Source organism: Zosterops lateralis (genome assembly GCF_965231275.1).
Source record: "Zosterops lateralis genome assembly, chromosome: 2".
NCBI lineage: Eukaryota > Metazoa > Chordata > Aves > Passeriformes > Zosteropidae > Zosterops > Zosterops lateralis.
Genome location: NC_139763.1, coordinates 99,959,932 through 99,980,276, shown reverse-complemented (window position 1 = coordinate 99,980,276; position 20,345 = coordinate 99,959,932). Strand labels below are relative to the sequence as shown.

General features: G+C 36.6%; 1 protein-coding gene across 1 annotated transcript in view; it reads right to left on the bottom strand.

The window, feature by feature from the left end:
• Window positions 1-2,523: 2,523 nt before the first annotated feature.
• The window catches only part of NECTIN3 (nectin cell adhesion molecule 3), a 63,145-nt gene continuing 45,323 nt past the window's right edge, over window positions 2,524-20,345 (bottom strand). Inside the window, exons 6-9 of the mRNA XM_083854532.1 lie at window positions 15,885-16,023; window positions 14,464-14,545; window positions 7,266-7,328; window positions 2,524-6,780 (exon numbers count right to left, since the gene is read on the bottom strand). Coding sequence (XP_083710658.1) covers window positions 6,604-6,780; window positions 7,266-7,328; window positions 14,464-14,545; window positions 15,885-16,023 — 461 coding nt within the window. The 3' untranslated portion in view covers window positions 2,524-6,603. The remainder of the gene's footprint in view (window positions 6,781-7,265; window positions 7,329-14,463; window positions 14,546-15,884; window positions 16,024-20,345) is intronic.

Here is a 20,345-nt window from a genome sequence, read left to right as displayed (position 1 = left end):
TTTACATTATTATTCTATATTATGCTTTATTATCACCAGCTATCCTGTCTCAAGAAGGCAACAGGCAAGTAGTCTAAATGTCACCTTTCTGTATATGCAGGAATTGTTTCCTCCAAGCTCCATGCTTTCCTTTTTTCTTGCTTATTCTACATCATGTATCACCTGAAAGGTGATTCAACCATCTGCAATGTCACATCATCTTCATTTGTCCAGCTATAACAAGAATACCTGATGTTAACAGGTTTCCCATTTTCCACTTTGAAAATTTCTTGGAGACACACCACATCCTTTAAGCTGTTACAGAACATGAAAGAGGAGAAAAAGAATTCAGTAACACTGAATCTCAACCATTTCCATATAGAGTTGAAAATTAATTAACACTGTCTCAAGAAGCCAGAGCAGAAAGGTAAGAGACAAATATGGAACAAAATAGAATCTACTCTCCATCTTGGAACTGCATTAGGCATTTTCTTGTTAATAAAGCCCTAACTAGGTGTATTAATGAGAAATAATTTAGTCAAGACTATAAAAAGAATGGAAGTCAAAGAGAAGAGACTGCTACTTCTTGTAGCTGGAAAAAAGAGAAATATGAGATGATTGAACAAAGAAAACCCTAAGGACATAGAAGGAGCAAAGGTGTAGGGAAAGGACAGGAGACAGACAACCTGCCAAATTAACAGAAAAGAGCAGGCTTTTTTAAGATGCCTGACAACTTTTCAGTGTGAAATCCTCAATGGAACTGAATGAAACACACTGTGAAAGAACTGAGGAAAGAAGAACTTGCAAGCTCTGGTTTATACCATTGAGTATACAAAGTCAGAGGACACCAGGGGTTTTGCTGACTGATCAAGTAACAATCCCACAGTGAGAGATTCTGAAAAACCATTTCTGTCCACACAAATCTTGGGAACGGCCACACCAATTCTAGAAAATTAGAGACCAGTGAATTTTGTTATATGCAGTAGATACATCTGTGCCATATGACTTAAGGTGTGAAGCCGATCCAGGAAGAATTCAGGGTAAGGGGAAGTATAAAGCAGATGGCTTGACTTTTTAGTTAAAACTAGTGGGACTTTTAAAGACCAATCTTTTAGTAGCCAGTTTTAAAACGTCTTGAAGAACCAACACAAAACGCATCCAAACAGGTGAGGTGTTTTACCTTGCCCAACATTTGGGTTTTTTGCCACTAATGCAGGGTCATTAGCAGTATTTATGGCCACAGGAAATTGATCCAGGTGATGAAAGTAAGCAACACACTGCGATGTCACAAGCCTTACTAACAAAGCACTGCACTCTGAAACAGTGTGCTCCTTCCTCTTAAGCCTTTTGTCCATTTGCTTAGCCTAGCTGGATAAACCAATCTATATTTGATGCTATTCATCAATCTGAATTTTAAAGCTAATACAGAGACATTTTATTAGCCCATAGCCATTTCTCTCACCTCAATTCACATCAAAGAAAAAACAAAAGAACTTTGTTAGTTGTGGGATTAAAGTCAGGCTCTTTCAGTTTTCATGCTTAATAGGAGCAATCACATCAGTGGGTTGAAGTTTGATATTAAAAGAGCTAGGCTAGTCAAATGTAAGATAGAAATCCAACTGTTCTACTTGACAACAAATTAAGCTTTTGCCACAAATAGTGCCTGAAAGCAATTATTCCCAAATTATGATGGCAGCTCAGAAAAGTTATGTATATCTCTAAATTCTTTTTCTTGTGAGTACAGAACAATATGGTGACAGTAGGGACCACACCTGGACAACTGTCTGCCTCTCCACTGACCAGCCAGGAGGCAACTGGCAGGGCTGAAGCCTCTTCTGGATATACAACTGCTGCACTGCACACAATCTCCTACTGCACACAGCCATACAGCAGCAGGAAATGGAAAACTCAGTTTTCTAGAGTTTGCTACAAACTAAACTGGGTAAACAACATTGGCTCAAAATATTTCACTGTCAAGGAATGGAGCTATTCAGGCACAGAATATCTGAAGTCATACAGAGGACTATAAGACTTCTTAATAGGACAGGCAAGATGAGGTTTCAGGGAAACTGAACCTGCAGGCACACCCTCCTAGGAATAGGATCTAATGTGGCAACACTATTAGAAGCAACAATATAGAGACCAAAGACAGTAATAAACAAATAAAATATAACATTTGGAAAAGGACAAAGAAAAAAAAAAAAAAAGACGGTGGAATCTTTTATAGCATATCTTAAACTTCTTCCTCTGACAATCAGTATTAGAGAAGTTATTTCCTGTAAATCTCTGTTAGATAATAAGTCTAATTTAACCTAGTACATTTCAGATTGGAATTTAATAAATCTGTGGCTAAACTCAGTCAAATTGGAATGATGTTTTAATATATTTAGCACACTCCATGCATTCTGTGTGTAGCCCTGCAGAGAAATGCAAATTTATCTCAGTTGATGAGGAAGCTGGAGTCTGCTTGATTTCCAACTTGGTCTCAAAATAGTGAGATAAATTCCAATTTACAGTCTTGATTACTAGTCCCACAAAGGGGTAGAAGAGTGACAGTTACACTTGTGACTTTTAAATACAATTTATTTTCTAGTGACAATTGAAGGATCTAGATTTAGATATAACAAAATCAAAACTAGGATCACAAAACAAGTATAGAAAAAATTTCACTGTGGGGCTGTCAGTGCAGATTACAATGCCTAAAACATCCTACTTGGGTTTCTCACACTGAATAATTAGTACTAAGTTTCACAATGTATTTTTTGTGTATTTTCAATATAATTCAGCTAAAGGTATTAAGTTATTCACCGTGGACCATGTCATACCTTTTAATAAATACAGAAATATCACATCTTTACCTTCTGTCAGAAAGTCAAATCTCCCAATACTCTGGACATGTACCACAGGTGGACAAAAAAACCCCAGGCCACCACCCACAGGGCAGTCAAGCAGCAAACTACAGACATTTCTTTTTTCACCTGGAGTTTTACCCATCCTCATCAGCAACCTCTGAAGTGGCCCAAGTTGTCAAAATAATTTAGTCTGCTCTGCAACCACTTGTTGGTACAGCACTCACATAGACTTCATACAATACATGGTTCATATAGAGTAGTTTCAGGTCTGTGGCATTAAAAAGTTACTGTAATAAATTTTAATCACCTATATAACAACATAGAACCTGAACTTGCATCCCTCAGAGGACAAAAGAGCAGTAACATTGCCAGAAAGAAGACAAAGTTAACAACGCAGAAGGTGAAAGGTTTCCCTTCGCTCCTCATGAATTATCACACATTTTTATTGTGCTTTCCTTGAGCTCAATACACAATACATTAGACCATTTGTGACTGAACAGTGGGAATCCTTTTATAATATCTTGTTAAATGTTTCCTTACTTTTGTAGTACAATTTCTTAGTTTTCATTTGTACTGTATCGACAATAATTTTGGACATACTCCAAACATTACATCTTACACATTTTATAATTAGACTACCTTGTAGAATTTAGAGATACTTGGGGAGAGGACAATTTACATTTACCAGTGCTAGAGATGTGAATTAGTAATCTTCCCCTACTTCCTTCACCAGTGATTCTGGGTGTTCACTTCACCTTTTGCTGGATTTTCACACAGTATTGTATGCTTTCTGTTATGTAAGACAAAAGTTAAAAGGATTTCAAGCATGCAACCACAATATCCCAAAATGGTACTGTTAGGAGAAACAATTGCTCTGCATATACAACCACAGAAGAAACATACCACCAAAAAAGTGGATGCCTTTTACCAGACTTCGCATTTTAAGCAATCTTAAATCTAAACAACAGAAGAAAATTTTATATTTTGAATATTTTTATTCCAATCAAATTACAAATACAAGCATTTGAAAATGTACAAAAATAAAAAAGGATATTTTCTACATTTAAAAAAGGCAGCTCAAACTTTCTTTCTATATATGTACAGTCCTTTAGATGAGAAAGCCTAATCAGCAGACATTTATTGTGCTCTCTTCTGAGCATTCTATGCCAAATCCCCTCCCCCAAATCCAGCCACACTTAAAACTAAAAGCAACAATTCAAAAACTTAGTACACTAAATGTCCCTGAACAGATTACAAAGAAACCATTTCTCACAGGTAATAAATCTGAAGGTGATAATGTATTTCCCTAATGACTTTAGGGTAAGCTACATCCTGATGGGTAGTTTGCAAATCAAGTGTTCTGTAGTTTGTTGATATGTAACTTGGACAACACAGTCGGATTAAATTTTTATTTTTAAGCTATTTTTACAGATTAAAAAAACAATTATAGCTTTGTTGATAGCATTCTTCCTTCCCCCAAAGTTTTAACTCTTCCAAAATAAAAAAAAGTATCTGCAAATAATTATAAAAAGCAGTAGAAGAGGTCTGAATCCAAAATAATTGTTTTTTGCAAAAGGGATTGAAATGATCACCTGCTCAATACCACATTGTACTAATGAATGCAGAGGAAGCACTGCTACCGTGAGAGTTTTGAACCATTCTATTATGTCTATTCAAATATTTTTGGTATCAAGTTTTGCTCAGTAATATTGATTAAAATATCTTAAGTGGTATAGTTCATCTCAATGTTCTGTCATTCATTTGGCCAAGACACTGTTTTCTGTTAATGTTCTGACAGCTGGTGCTTTTTGAAGCTGCAGTAGTGTTAAGGATAGGTGAGGCAATGCTCATGTAAAGACGTGGCTACCTAAACTAACATTACAGAAAAACATTTCTGAGGGACACAAGCCCTTCTTTAGGTCTCAAATACAGCAGGAAACTTTAAAATTCAAAACAGTTGCTCAATTTACATGAATGTGTCCAGTTCCTAAGAGAAAAGCCAGGTGACAATGCTTCAAAGCTAGCTCCCAAGAAGCAAGTTCTGTCCAGCCTTCCTTTTTGTCATTCCTTCAGTTGCCAACTTCAACCACATCATTTAACAGAAAGCTGCTTAGCAAGAGAACAGCTAATACCAACTTCTACAGAGGCCAGAATACAGGCACCCAAGCCATAATCTTCTAGCTGCTACCTGTAACAAGCTAGCAGCATTTAATTTACCTGGCCTATTGTGGACAGGGATCTCATTAAGTTGTGCTGTGATGGAGATGAATGCAGGTTGAATACAGGTTTAACAATGGCCCCCTGTCTGCAGCACACTCACCTATGCTAGCTTTCAATTCTACTACTTCTGCAGCTTCATTCTTGCCTCTAAAAAAAAATCCAAGCATCTGCAGAGAAACAAACTAATACCCCAGAAGTAATGTTCAGTTCTGTACAACAGGTAGTTCAGCATGACACAACCATTCTTTACATTTTGTCTTTCACATCATCTGACCAAAAATCATAATTCTGTACTTATATGCACATGTACTTAGAGAATACTCAAGACTTTTAAGTTTCTCTGGCAAATTTTAGACACACCCATTTTTTTTCTACTGTCTTAAAATATTTTAAGATTGTCCTATGATCTCATTTCAGTACTAACCCATTACATACATATTTTTTACTTGCTAAAGATTTACTTCTTAATTCACAGGAAAAGTTACTTTTCTAGAAAGATCTTGAGCACATTTTTTAAGCATTACCACAGACACACAAAGATTCATGTGGGATACTGTTAGCACTGATAACAATCAGGACATTCTCTAGTTAGTTCACACTACTGGTTAAGATTAAAGGACAGTGCTGACAAGCATTTGAAGTAGACTGAATCTCTTCTTTTCTTGCTAAGACATAAGAACACACCACAGGCAGTTTTGCTGCAAACTGAGAAAAAGCCAAGGAATGTATTTATTACCAAGGAAAAGAAACTCTGCAGCATCTAAAATAGAAGTCATACTTGGGAAAACAGCTAAATAGCAATTTAAGGGTAAGATGTAGCTTCACAAAAGACACTTACAGAAAGTTCTGTCTGCCTAGTCATCTATCTCCTTCAAATAAGTTTCATGTAGACCTAACTGTAAAACCAAAGCCAGCAGCAGGCAAAACCAAGAAACAATAAAAAGCTTTTGATGTAAGGCAATTGCTTCACTTTTAAAAAGGGGGGAAGAGAAACAGTGTAGTTTATGGACCAGCCAGTCAGTATTTGGGAGGTAGTCTAGTTGTTCATTTGAGAGAGGTAGAGCTGGTTGAGAAATCAATAGCTAAGGCCAGTCAAAATCATATCCCAAGTTTTCTAAGATGGAAAAAATGTCTCAGCCTGAGACTGCTAATGTCACAAGGGATTCAGTTGTCTGGCTCATATTCATTCACTTTTACATGGGTAAGGTTATTGTAAAATTTCCAGAGAGAATGGTCCCAGAGATAGCCAGTGAAAAAGCTTAACTACATTTTGGCATGTGTCAACCAATTAATACAGGTTATACATCTTATGACTGTGAAGGTTTATAAAGCTAAGTGGCTCTCCTCATTTGGCAGATTGGTATTACTACAAAAACACAGATATACCAAAGACTAGAGGCAAGTCTCAAATTCCATATGGTTTACCTATATAAAATTCTCCATACAATTTCTTCAAACATGGAAAAAACCCCAATTATTTTAGAGATGAAAGAAAACAAGACATGAGGGTCACCAGTAATAAAACCCTTGTTAAGGACATCTGAGTACAGAATCATACATAATGCTCCCTTGGATTGATGTAGACTCTTCCAGGTCCTGAGTTTTGTGGATATCTGTGGCTCCAATTTTTGTAGTAAGTTTGCTGATAAACAGGATACATAGGCTGAAGACCCTCTTGTTCCTGTGGCTCTTCAGCCTCACAAGTAAGTTGCCTTCCATTCACAGCTTTCTAAACACACACAAGAAGTAATAAGTTTCATAGTTCATGTATAGAACCTGCAATTCCTATTCTTCATAAAGCTTTAAGCAAAATCAAAGATATATGATCTCCAAGACAATCCTATGAATAAAGAAAGGACCTTAAACTTCCACTAACAGAGTTAAACTCAAATGTTCGTTTCAAATGAAGTTGGACTCTAAAGCTCAATAAATCTAACGAGGAAATCAACAACTACAAAAATGTCTGTCAACACTCCTCTGCTTTATGTTACTCACCAAGAAATGAAAGCTGGAGTGTTTAAGTATTTAAATTAGTCAGCAAACTACTATAGGATATTAAAAGGTACTGCCACTTTTCACTTAACCCACACAATCCAACAGTTATTGACCAAGATGAACAAATATTTCTTTGTGAACACTGACATTATAAGTTTATTTTATGGAATAAGATTAAATCAAAGCTTCGATCAGGAATTCAAGCCATCTTATATTTACCATGTGCTGCACGTTCTCAGCATCTCTCTCTCTGTACTGGCTCTGCAAAGCAAAATTTTCTTTCTGAAAGAAGAAAAGTTAGAAGGGAAAAAAAGTCAAGATTCAACACTGCAGAACATTTTGGCTCATACAAAAAACACCAGTCATTCCAAAATACACTCTGCCTTAGGACGTGCCTTAACCGATTGTCATTTAGAATCTTTCTTACAATCCAATGGCCAGTGGGAAAAAGATGAGAATCAGTCAGGGTAACCTGTTCCAGCCGCGTTCCCTCTCCCAATATCTTGTTTCCCTCCCAGTCTCCTGTGTACACCCCAAGCCCACCTGCTGGCAGGGCAGCACAAGAAGAAGAATACGTCCCCATGCTGTCCAGCAGTAAAAAAACATCCTTGAGTTATCAACACTATTTTCAGCACAAATCCCAAACACAGACCCATACCACCAGCTACTGCAAAGAAAATTAGCTCCATCCCAGGCAAACTGTCAACTGTAAAGAGATGAGGTTCAACATCATCTAAGGAATCTGGAGGTGAACAATTTCATGGGACCTGATGAGATACATTTGCAACTTCTGGAGGCACTTTCATAGGAAGTGACTAACCCACTGTCCACCCTATTAGAAGTAGTGCCAGGTCCATGGTTCCCACTGGATGGGAAAGTGGAAATAGAACTCCCATGTCTAAAAATGGAAGTAAAGACAACCTGAGGAACTACAGGTCAGTCACACTTCAGTGCCCAGCAAGATGAAGGAGCAGATTCTCCTGGAAACTATGCTAAGGTATATGGAAAATAAGGAGGTTGTTGGTGACTGTCAACATGGTTTCACTAAGGGCAGATTGAGCCTGACAAATTCAGTGGCTATCTATGACAGGATCATAGTGTTGGTGGAAAAAGGAAGAGCAACTGATGTCACCTACCTGGACTTGTGCAAAGCATTTGATGCTGTATCACATGACATCCTTGTCTCTAAACTGAGGAGACATGGATTTGATGAGTGGACCACTCAGTGGATAACAAACTGACCAGATGGTCACGCTCAGAGATGCCTCATCAGTGGCTCAAAGTCCAATCAAGGACAGTGACAAGCATCATTCCTCAGGGGTCCGTGTCAGGACCAGCACTGTTTAACATCTTTTTGGCAATGTGACAGTGGGATCAAAGCACCCTCAGTGAGTTGCCAATGACACCAAGCTGTGTGGTGTGGTGACATGCTGGAGGCCAAGGGATGCCCTCCAGAGGGACCATGGCAGACTTGAGAGGTGGCTCTGTGTGAACCTTGTGAAATTCAACAAGGCCAAGAGCAAAGTTCTGCACCTGGGCTGGGGCAAAGAAGTGATTGAGAGCAGCCATGAGGAGAAGGACTTGGCATGTTGGTGGATGAGAAGTTACTTCATGCAGAAGCATTGAAATCTCTCTTCTTTCAAATTTATTTTTTTTTCTTCACCGTTATGATAGAAAAACTTCATTTGAGAAATGGGCTGTTTCCAAACATCCAGTTAATCACCAACTGCCTGAGTTAATGGGCAATCTGAATGACACCAAGTAATGCCATCTAAGAATTATGATTTAGGGTACAGTTTTGTACTGTGGTTTCATCACTCCTAATTAACTTCTTCCTTTATGCCACACTTAGTATAGGACCATAATAGGCTAAAGCAACATCTTTGCACAATTGTTTGTATTTTTTGTTTTGCAGTTCTTCTTTTCCCAGCAGTTTCACAGTGGTAGCAACAACACAAAGAAGCTACATTGCTGATCTTTGTGCAGAACTCACTCTAAAACAAGTATTTATACAGGTAGGTAACATTTGCAGTGGTCATACATCCATAGACATGCATACTCTTACCTTTAAGAATTATTTTGAAGAGAACCCAGTCTCAGTAATATTTCATTCTTTCTTACTTTCGCCACCTTCCCCTTAACCTTTTACTTTTCCACATTTGTTTAGTTAAATTTTGAAGCAATTTTGAGTTAAGTTTTAATATGACCCCCAAATGCATTGTATAATTACTTTAAAAATCATCTAGTATTTCCTAACCTTTTCCACTCCTCCAACAGCTATTTTTCACCATCTTCACAGGCCTATTTTTCCAATGTTAGTTTGTAAAATTTTTTATCTTGTAATTCCATTTCCAAGTCTACCCTCCTGCCCTTAAAGTCACTGTGCTTTTGCTTCTTGAGTCCTAAAATGCAGTCTGCATTTCTGAGAATATGTGATTTACCACTTAGCAGGCAGCATTGCTCTTTCATACCTGAACTAAGAGCATGAGTTCATCATATAAGGAGGCAAAACATACATGGGGAACAAGAACAGTCCCATCTCCACCAAGAGCTAGTGTTCTTTAAACAAAAAACAACAATTAAAAAAAACATCTGCTTGCTTGAGAAATTCTACCAACAATTCTACCACTGCCACAGTGGATGTGGACATGATTTAGAGACATGCTGGAAACCAGAATAGCAAATTCCAGTTGGTTATTCAATTAAAACTGTAAGTCAAAGGAAATCATCTCACATGGCATGAAAAGGCAACACCTTTGCTAAATAATGAAACTATACATTTTACAGCCATGGAGCAAGTGACAGCCAAAATCATTGGATTCTGTCAAACAAAGCTGGTGCTGAGCTACATAGTCTGTGTCTTCCTGCACAGAAACAATCTGGGGTTCTAACAGAAGTTTGCACTGCTTTACTATTACATTTTGCAAAGTTTCATAAAACCTCAGTTTTACTCTAAGAATTGTCTTTCTCGAACAGTTCTTCAAAAGCCTAAAATCAATTATCTCACCAAAAACTTCATCTTACCTTTTCTGATCCTTTCCAATTTAGAAATTCCATTACAAAGGCACCCACTAACAAAAAAAAGCTTGTGCATCATTCTAATCCCTATCTGGTAATTTTTTTTTTCCTATTGCAAGATCCTTTATCAATACAGATGATTTTATTGATGCACATTTTGTGCTCCCTTCCATTCAATCTTGTTTGTCTAAACCGTTCTTTGGTTTAAGGTAAATGATAACAATAGTGCTTCCTTTTTCATCAAGGGAGATATTCCCACCTGTATGAAAAGCATTAGGAAAAGAACTAGAAGAGTACAATCCATAAATGAATCTAGTATTTTACTAAGTTTATGTAAAGGTAAATATTATATCTAGTATTATACTAGATTTAAGTGGCTGGTGTTTCCAAATTTGATTCATAAACATCATCATTTGGTAAATGGTATTTGATGCTTTTAATGGCACTAAGACAACCTCACCTTTTTCTTTCCTGTTTTGCTCAGTAATACAAATATTAGAGTTAAAGTGCTTTGCTTGGCTAAATAAGTGAGGCATTCTTCCAAGCTGCAAATCTAAAGTCAGTTTTCTCATGGCCAGACATACCTACTGGGCTGCATTTCCCTTATCTACTTACTCCTGTTGCTACAGAACACCCTTGTTCAATTCTGAATCCTTCAACCACTCTGAATGTTGCACTGCATGGTGCAAAACATGTTTTTTCTCTTTCCTTCAGAAGCACCTGCCAAGGCAATAATAACTTCAGTTCTTTCGCATTGTCAAAGTCTGCCCATCTCAAGCATGTTTAGAGGAAAGTAAAGAAATTTTTACTTCTTAGCAATGTATTGTTTGAAACAGTAAAGCTAACACTAATGATTCCAAAGACTGCCAGAATTAGTGCACCCTCTCACAGTCCTTTTTAAAATATTATGCAAGAGAAAAATTCCTCTTTAAGCCACTGGAATTCTTCCATTGCTCAACTTCTTCCTGATTCACCTCAAAAACCACATTGCCAAGCAGAGATTCCTCTCACCAAGGACGTAACCTTCAGGCTGCTCACCACTCCTTCACAGTACATAGAATATAAAAAAAAGCTATAATGTAACTTTTTTCCATATTCCCACATTTTGGACTTTTGCCTCACTCTTTTAGGGCCATAAGTGAACCAGTTTATTTCAGTTCTGCAGTGATTCACATGAATACATGAATTGGTATCTGCAAATACCAGTACAGAGAAATTATGAGTACTCAGTCACATAGTACTTGTACATGCTGGTAGCTCATTATTAACACTAGCACATAAATGATAATGTATATTTAAAATAAACTGAAAGTTTCCAAGTCTCAACAAGTATCCATGAAAGACGCTATCCAGGGTCTATCCAGTACTATCACAGGTCCAAAACATTTTCCTTCATTTTAATACCATCACCTGCTGATTCAGATATGCATAAAATTAGTTAAATACTGATTGCTGGGATACAAACAGAAGAATTTCAGCATCATCAGTGATCATCTTGAATACTTTACAAGATAAAAAAAAAGCTACTATCCACAATTTGAACAATAACAGCACAGATGATTGACAAACTTGCACATTATTTTTTAACAACTTACCAGAATCAGCCTAAATTGAATAAATCCACTTTCAATTCTGTTATTGTGAATATGCATTTAAATTCACTCTTCTATACTTTGCACCTTTGTGCAGCATATCATTTCCATTCAGACTGAGCTGATGATCTACTGTGGTTGACACAGCAGTGACATTTCCCCTACTTGTTGTTTTCAGGACTCCAGAAATTTACATCTGTACTACTCAGTGAGAGCCTCACCTGGCATCTCATTCTGGATAGGCAAGGCAGGAATTGGAACATCAGGTAGTACAGCGGTGGGTACAGACATTTAGTCACACAGGACAAGACATCCTGACAGGCTGCTAACTTGTTTCTTTTGCCTCTTTACAGCTATCCAAATGTTGGCTTGTTACACCAAAACAATGCAACCAGTCACTTCTTGGCTAAAGGCAGTATTTTGACATTTATTGCTGTTGGATAAAATTAAGCTCTTGCCTCAAGCATAACAGAGTACATACTGATTAGAGGCAGCATCAGCTAGGAAGACAGCCTCCAGCTCCAGGTCTTTTCAGTTCTACAGTTCCACAGAGAGAAAAAGACAGGTACACTAACAGTGTTAAGCTAATATTACATTTCTTAAATAAAGCCTAGTTAACACCTAATCTGAAGAGGAATCTTTCTCCTCTCAAAACAACTTAAAACTCTGTTTATACAACTTGAGGAAAACAAATATTCAATTCAGTCTCTTTACAGTTTTTTCTCTATTTACAAAATACATTTTTATTAAACGTTTAATTAAACGTTCCAACTACAGTCAGTTTCAGCCTAAGTTCTTTAATACCCATTAACAGAAGCCTTGGTAAGCACAACCTAGGAAAAATTCAAAGACAGCAAAGTTCTGAAGAGGAAAGCAATAAGGTACAAATTCTCTTATGTCTACCTCCTTTATAAGCTGCTCTGTAAAGGAGAAATAATTGCATTTCCTAATGTTGTCATTTTGCCATCTAGCAGCACCTACAGATGCATAAATACCACAATTGACCATATCTCTTGATTCTATAAGCAAAAGAATATTTTTCAAATACTTTAAGCAGGAATATTAGCAGAAGAATGATTCATCAAAAATTGCAGTTGTTGAGTACTGTAGTAACAGAAGAATCATCTATGATGCCCAACATGAGCACAGAAAAGCACTGGTTCTTTTGTGTCATCTTTGGTGCTATACCACCTTTAAGGTAAGAAGATAAAAACCCATTATTCTTTATGCCAACAAAGTGTTTTCTACCTTCACAATGTTATAATCAAGCTGCTCCTAAAGGCAGCAATGGATCTCAGAATAGTTTCCTACTTCACTCAGCAACAATATACACAAGTATTACCCATTGTAACATTTACGACATAAGGAAACCTTTTATCAGCAACTGATATTTGGTGAGCTTTAGTAACCATCCTTCACAAAGAAAATCTACAAGAATATTCTCAAGGTTATGAAAAACTCCCATCAAAATCCTTTGTAAAGGTATGTGAAGATTTTTTTCCCCCTCTATGAGAAAGGACTTTTATAGGTCCTTAAAGCTGCAAAGATAGACCTCAGTATTGGAAAAAATGTATTTCTTATAAACAAATGATTGTTTTAATTAGCTCAGTGTTATAATTCAGCACATCAGTGGTTAGAATCACATTATTTATGGTATGTACTGAGGATGGAGCAAAATTTTTATTAAAAAAGAATTACAATCTAATTCTTACAAATACTCATAGATGATGGAAGATTTCTTCAAGGTAAGCAGAAATCTAAAAGATCTGACTAATTAATTTAATATAAACACACACACACAACACTTTAGGGGCCAAGGCCAGGATATATAACTGACTGGTTTATTATATGAAGTGTAATAATCCATGATATTAGCTTAAGCCATCTTTCAAGAACAGATCTCCTCTATAATGCCTAGTGCAAGAGAAGCCTGAATTTACCTGGAGTTTTCCAAGCAGTCCAGTCCACCTCAAAACCATGCTGTAAGGAAGTGTGTAGCCCTACCCCTCCTTGCTCCCCACTTATTCAAACTGTTTCATTTGCTAGAATCAGCTTTCCAGTGTGACCTCTACGAGCCTGTTTGATCAGACTACAACCCACACAAACACTAAATGCTAGTAAAGAAGTTTTTTGCCTATTGCTGTCTTGCTTGGACAGCATTACTTTAGATGACAAGAAGCTATCCCTGAAAGCACACTAAAAATGCAACTGTTAGTCACAAAATTGGTATGGGTCTTTTGCTGCTGGTAAATGCAAGAAAAAAAGATAAAATTAGAAGTTACATAATTTAAAGTATTTAAAAGTGATTTAGTGATCTTCAATGAGAATCAAACTTTGGTAAATTAGCTGTGTCAAAGCCCAAATTCCAATCTATCCCCACCCCTCAAACATTAATAACTCAAATGAATGGCAGTTGTTACTAAGAAGGGAGCTGATGATAAGTTTAACTTTCTAAGTTTACCAAGCATAATTTTCCCCCTTATGAAGACTGCTTTATAAAGCTATGTATATTCTCTCACCACAGGATTTCAACTATAGGTTTTTCTAATTCAAAAAGAATCATGTCAGTCAAAGGCTGTTAGAAATACAAGATGATCTGTCTACCAGTTTCCTGACCTCTAAGGATGACTTTAACATTATAGATAAGAGATTAGAATATCACATATGTAGGGAAACAGCTTGGTTGTGAAACCATTGAAAGGCTCCAATATATTACCAGGAAAGCAAAATCAGACCAAATTAACATGATAAAGCAAAGCTAATACTTTTCTTAAGTCAATTTAAGATGCATATAAACACTTACTCACCTGAAGCATAGCTTCTTTCTGTGGTACTGTCAGTGTTCTCTCCTCAAATGAGGCTGGTTTGTGAGTGGGTGGAAGATCAATCCTGCAGTGAAGAGGGAATGAAATATGACACATCATGTTTGTGAAGTCCAATTGAGTGGTCAGATATTAAATACCAAATCACTTAGCACTTAGTACTCAGGGACAAACACCTTTCAGTCAGCAATGACTCAGATGTGATATACTGTAATGGACCGTGTCTACCACTGCCTATTATTCAGCCACACATTTTTTGCAGAAAAGCACCACCCAGAATCTGTTATTTATTGCATCCTGCTTTAAGCAGACTGAATGTCCCCCCACACACTCCAACCAAGGAGGATTAGACACTACTGGTATCTAACATAGTTTTTAAGTTATGAGACACAGCTTGAACAACATTTTTAACTATAGCTTTTCCTTAAAAACCTTTGCGAAAGCCTTCCTCTTCCTAGCAATTCTTACATGCAAGGCTTTTTCTATTTTAACTTTCTCAGTGAAAGCAAATGGTTATAAAAACTTAAAGGTGTACGATTCATATAAATATGCTTCAGATACAGAATTTAAGAGAAACGAAAAAGAAAGAGCATTTCAAACCGTGTTAGAAGTTGCTCAAAAGAAGACTTTTGACTCATCTAGCTCAATGCAAATGAGGAAACTTATTTTATGCTAAAGGCTCCAAGTTATTTTACTCTCTTTCTCAATAACTACATATACAAACATGAACAACATTCCTCATTCGTTTTAAGTGTTAACTGTATATGGGACGTAAAAAGACTCATATTTACAAATATTCTAAGCCCTTATCACTTTTTTATGCATGTTCCAAACAGGATCTAGACATCATCCACTTTAACTGACAACATATTTTCAGATGTTTTTGTTTCCTTCTTTTTTGTTTGATCACGTTGAATAAAGTAAACTGCGTGTCTGTGCCAAAGACTTGAAGAAACAACAAACATTCCAGAAAGCACAACAAGTCAGTAATTTCTAAGCACGTATCTGTGGGAGCTTGCTTAATTTTATACAAGCATTTCAGGATTAATTTTAGGTCTAACTTGCAAGTTAGACCCGCAGTTACAAACTAGCGGTCACTGGCATCAGCCAAGAGAGAACTCTTCTTTGCCCTCCAGTTAAACCCATGAGTAGTTTTCTTTCAAAAAACCTCAAACTTATCAAGAGATAAAGCATTATATTACTTCTGAAGTAACTCTTACCCCCTTCATTTCTTTTTCAGAAATGCAAGTGTGATTTCACATTTGTCTACTCTAAAAATTGAGCCCTGAAATTACAAAAGCTGAATAGCTGCTAAATTAAGTCAGACACTTAAATTCCCGTTTAGAACAAATGCTTCTGGCATATCACTTTCAATTGAATAAAAAAAAAGTCCAATGCATACTCACACTTTGTCAAGATAGGCTGGCCTTTTCTTCCTTGGGGTCAGCAGCACTGTCACAAAGATGGTAATGATAAAAAGAGCAAGGACTGCTCCAATCACAGCCCCTGCTACAGCAACAGAAGATGTCTGCTTAAAGGGCACATCTGCAATGTGACAGCATAGATTACAACTTTAAGGAGTTCATATACTTTCAATACTCAGATAAGCTACTTCAGTGTTGTTCTGAGAAATGCTTCTTCCTTCCACTGCCAAAGAAAAAATCCCTGTCCTGCACTAGTGCTTTTGCAGTATTGCCTTAACTTGCCCAACTGAAAAACGGGGGGAATTGAGAGTTCATGGAATCAAAACCTGATGCCAAAAATTCCAGGGACTACTTTTAATAAGTACTAACAGCATGATTTCATTCTCAATTTCAAGGTATGATGACATTACAAAACATATGGTTTGCACTTACATAAGCTAACAAGGTGTTAATTCAAAAACCTGTGCAACTATGGTTTATTGACAATCTTTCTTTAAAGACACTTAAGTCTGCAGAAAGCAAAAAAGAAAAGCATAAAAGCAGGGTATAAAACCTCCATATACTACTAGGAGCAATGAATACATGAACAAACACTATATACTTGGCTTACACTTATCAAAGCAAACCCTAAGACCACCTATCATCTTTACAACTTCACACTTCAAGCTACAAGAAAGTAATTTTCATAAATTCTAATAAGGGGAGAGAAAAAGCTATGTTTTTCTCCTTTTAAAGCATTTTTCTTTTGGCCTACGCATTGTCAAATCCAATGCTGAACAACTCTCATACTGCATTAACACACTTTTCAGTCTTTAAAGGCCACTCCTATCACTATGCTTAGATATCAATTTTTAAGTCTCAGAACTGAAAAATCTGCTAACATACTTTAAATCATCAGTGCCTCAAACTTGCACCAACAGGCTCATCAAAAAGTTTCACAATTGGAATAATTCATGTCAGCTGCACTAAACACTTACCTACAAAATTTAGGCAGCACATATTAAATAATGCTCTGATTTACACTAATTACTGAATCAGAAAATTTAACAGCCCAAAAATCAAAAATTAGCACAGTTCCATACCCGTAATGTATTTCTAAAGCAGTCTACTTCAGCTATTAGCCAAATGCAACACAACCATTCTCTATTTAATCTCTTACCAAAAGAAATTTTGAGAGCCTCTTCAGCTGTTTGTTCTATTCACAGATATAAACCCTGAAAGTGCAATGATTTATCAATTCCTCAGATTTCTAATGTTGTTCTGCCTTTATGCTAGAAAGCTGAGCAAAATCCCACAATTAAAAAAAACCCCAAAATACAACACTTGACCTGCACTCTAATAAAGCAATTCCTGTCCCCTCACTCATTATCAAAGATCTGACATGAATATTCCCCTGGGATCACATTCACAAAGTATATTTAAGTAAATTGAAGACTGAAATAAGCTCTTTTTTTGGTGTGATTTTCTTAATGTTAAAGAATAAAGTCCTAGAGTAACTTGCAGAAGTTACTTTGCTCCTTAAGATGAATGCAATACGCCATCTTTAGTTTATGTAACAGCTTTCCTGGCATAAGCTCCATGTGTCCATCAGATACTATAAATTATCCTAGCTTTGGCTGGGATAGAGTTAATTTCTTCTCAGGAGTTGGTAGAGTAGTTTGGATTCAGCGTGAGAATAATGCTGATAACCCACCCATGTTTTGGTTTTTGCTGAGTCATGTTTATCCTAAGTCAAGGACTTTTATTTTGTGTGTGTGTTTCATGCTCTGTCGGTAAGAAAATGCACAAAAGAAAACTGGGAGAGAATAGAGTTGGGACAAGTGACCTGAACGGCCAAAGGGATATTCCACACCACAGAACACCACGCCAAGTATATGAACTGAAATTACCCAGAAAGAAGTATTGTGCATCACTTCCTTGTTTTTCCCCTCCTTTCATTATCCATTACTATTATTATTATATTTTGCTTTGTTTTCTTAGACTGTTGAACTGTTCCTATCTTGACCTACAAGTTCTACTTTTGATTCTCCTCCCCATTCCACCATGGTGGGAGGAGAGAGGTGTGAGGGAAGTCAGCAGTTGTGTGGTGCTTAGCTGCAAGATGAGCTTAAACAATGACACAGGTATAATTCATATTTTTTTCCTGAAGAATGGGCACATGAATCAGTGGAAAGGTCACCTAACCACTGCATTTTAACTAGCTTAACCTCAGTTTACACTGGGTATCCTCTTATTTAAGAGAGAAAGTCTCAACTAAGAGACATTCTTAGGTCCAGAATTCTTGGAGATGCTTTGGTCTTGTGATTACATCAGAAGAGTTTCTTGACTGTTTCATCCTAACTTCATGGTGCCTTTTCTTCTAGTAAATGATGCTATAATGTTAAAACATCATAAAGTATTATACTTTTAATCAAAGTCCACCCACTCAGTCTCATTTTGGCTGAGATGACAAACACACATTTGCTTTTGAACACCAGGAAAAATAATAATATCCCAGCACAGTGACACGCACGAATTTAAGTGCAATTACCACAGGGCACACTTAATTTGATTTTTTTTAATTGCTTTGGCAAAACATCAGTCTAACCAGCCAAATTATCTTAAGCCCAGACCACCATGCCAAGCTGAACAAACCAGAGAGCATCTAAGACGTACGGTGGCACCTACAAAGCATTTTAACCACCAGATGGTCATAAATAGGTGGGAATTATTTAACTCCAAGAGATACGGTTAAGGCAAACAAAGACAATAGAATGAAAAAACAAGTCTATTTTTAAGTCTGCAATTCCTAATTAGTTTATCAGCTGTGCTTGAAATGAAATGTTTTGGATAGCAACCACTCCATTTATCATTCTCCTTATCTTCTTAAAAGAGTTTCTGAACACTTGTTTTATAAGCTTAGGATCTCCAAGGGGAAATACTAAACAGCCCATCTCAAGCAGCTTAAATACTTTTGTTCATTCTACCCAGTCTCTGGGTTTATTGTGCTTTTCCATCTCCAATTTTTATGAACATACCTGTGAAACATTTTTGAACACTACCTATGTTCCAGAATGTAAGAAAAAGTTTATTCACACAACAGCCATTTGTACGTACAATCAAATCTTTTTACAGTAGACATAATGTACAAAACATTGCAATGCGCGTAAGCCCTATCCCTATCAATAACTTCAACTCCAGAACATTTCAACTTCTCAACTCATAGGAATTAAATATATATATATATATTTTAAAAATCAAAGCAAAAAATCCACAGAGACAAAAGCAAGATATCCCATGTGGAAAACTGGTTTATGGTTATGTTTATCTCCAAGTAACACCATCTTTTAAAGATGATATATCAAGTTTTTATTTGAAGAGAGGTATAATCTCTTTATTCCAGAGATAATTTGGATCAGAACCCTCTGCTAGAAATTTCACTCCTCGTCTTGTGTTTTCATTCAAACTACAGATAACCACAAGATCACTTGCTCTTGTTTTTGAGACTTTGGTCAATCATGTATCAGTACTCCATTAATCCAAACCCAAACTTAAGTTGTTTAGGGATGTTTTTCCATTTGAATTTCAAATAAAGCTGTTGTCTTAATCTTTTTTAAAGACATGCAGTCATATGCAATCACAGTGTATTGTCTACAACGCTCAATACAACTATTTTTGTGAAGCTCTAAATGCTGTAAGCTACCAAACATCATGAGGATAGGAAAGAACTTCCAGCATCCATGCTCATGAAGCTGCTGTAATTATGCAGCCTATTTCACGTCAATGGTAGCAGAGACTTTTCCCTTTTCAGGTTTCAAATACTAATAAGCCTTATCAGCTTCAATTTCCTCAAGCTAAACACTTAAAAATGGCACTTCAAAAGATTTACTATTCTACTTACGAATTTATGGTTTTTCTGCAATTCATCTAAAATTATTTCATTCCTCCTCACATAAGCAGCAGATTTAATTTGGTGAATCTGCTCGAGACAAAGTAGAACTATTTCACGTCAGACAATATTTCCTATGTATAATGGATATGATGTCATTTTAAAGAACGTGAAAAATCCGTATGGATTATTTGCAGGGAAAACAAATCCACTGCGGTACAGAGACTGCACAAATCATCTGAATTCCTGTTTCATAACTCTTTAGTTGCACTATCGAAGAGTGCATTTTTCAATACGTGAAGTAGCAGCGCAAGTGTCCACTTCCCTACTAATAATCTGAAACTCTGGTTACCCTCTTCAAAGCAGGCATTGTAACTTAGTTGGAAGCAGCGTAAAACCGCTGTTTTAATTTCTGGTCATAGAAACTCTAATGCTTTTTGGCACCTGGGAAAATAAGCACATTCACATTAGCCTCCAGCTTCGGAACATATATGGGTGTTTTCTCCTTAGTTGTGTCCAATTAACCAGCTTTTAAATTCAATGGTAAGATTCCCACAAAGCCTCCAGAACAGGTC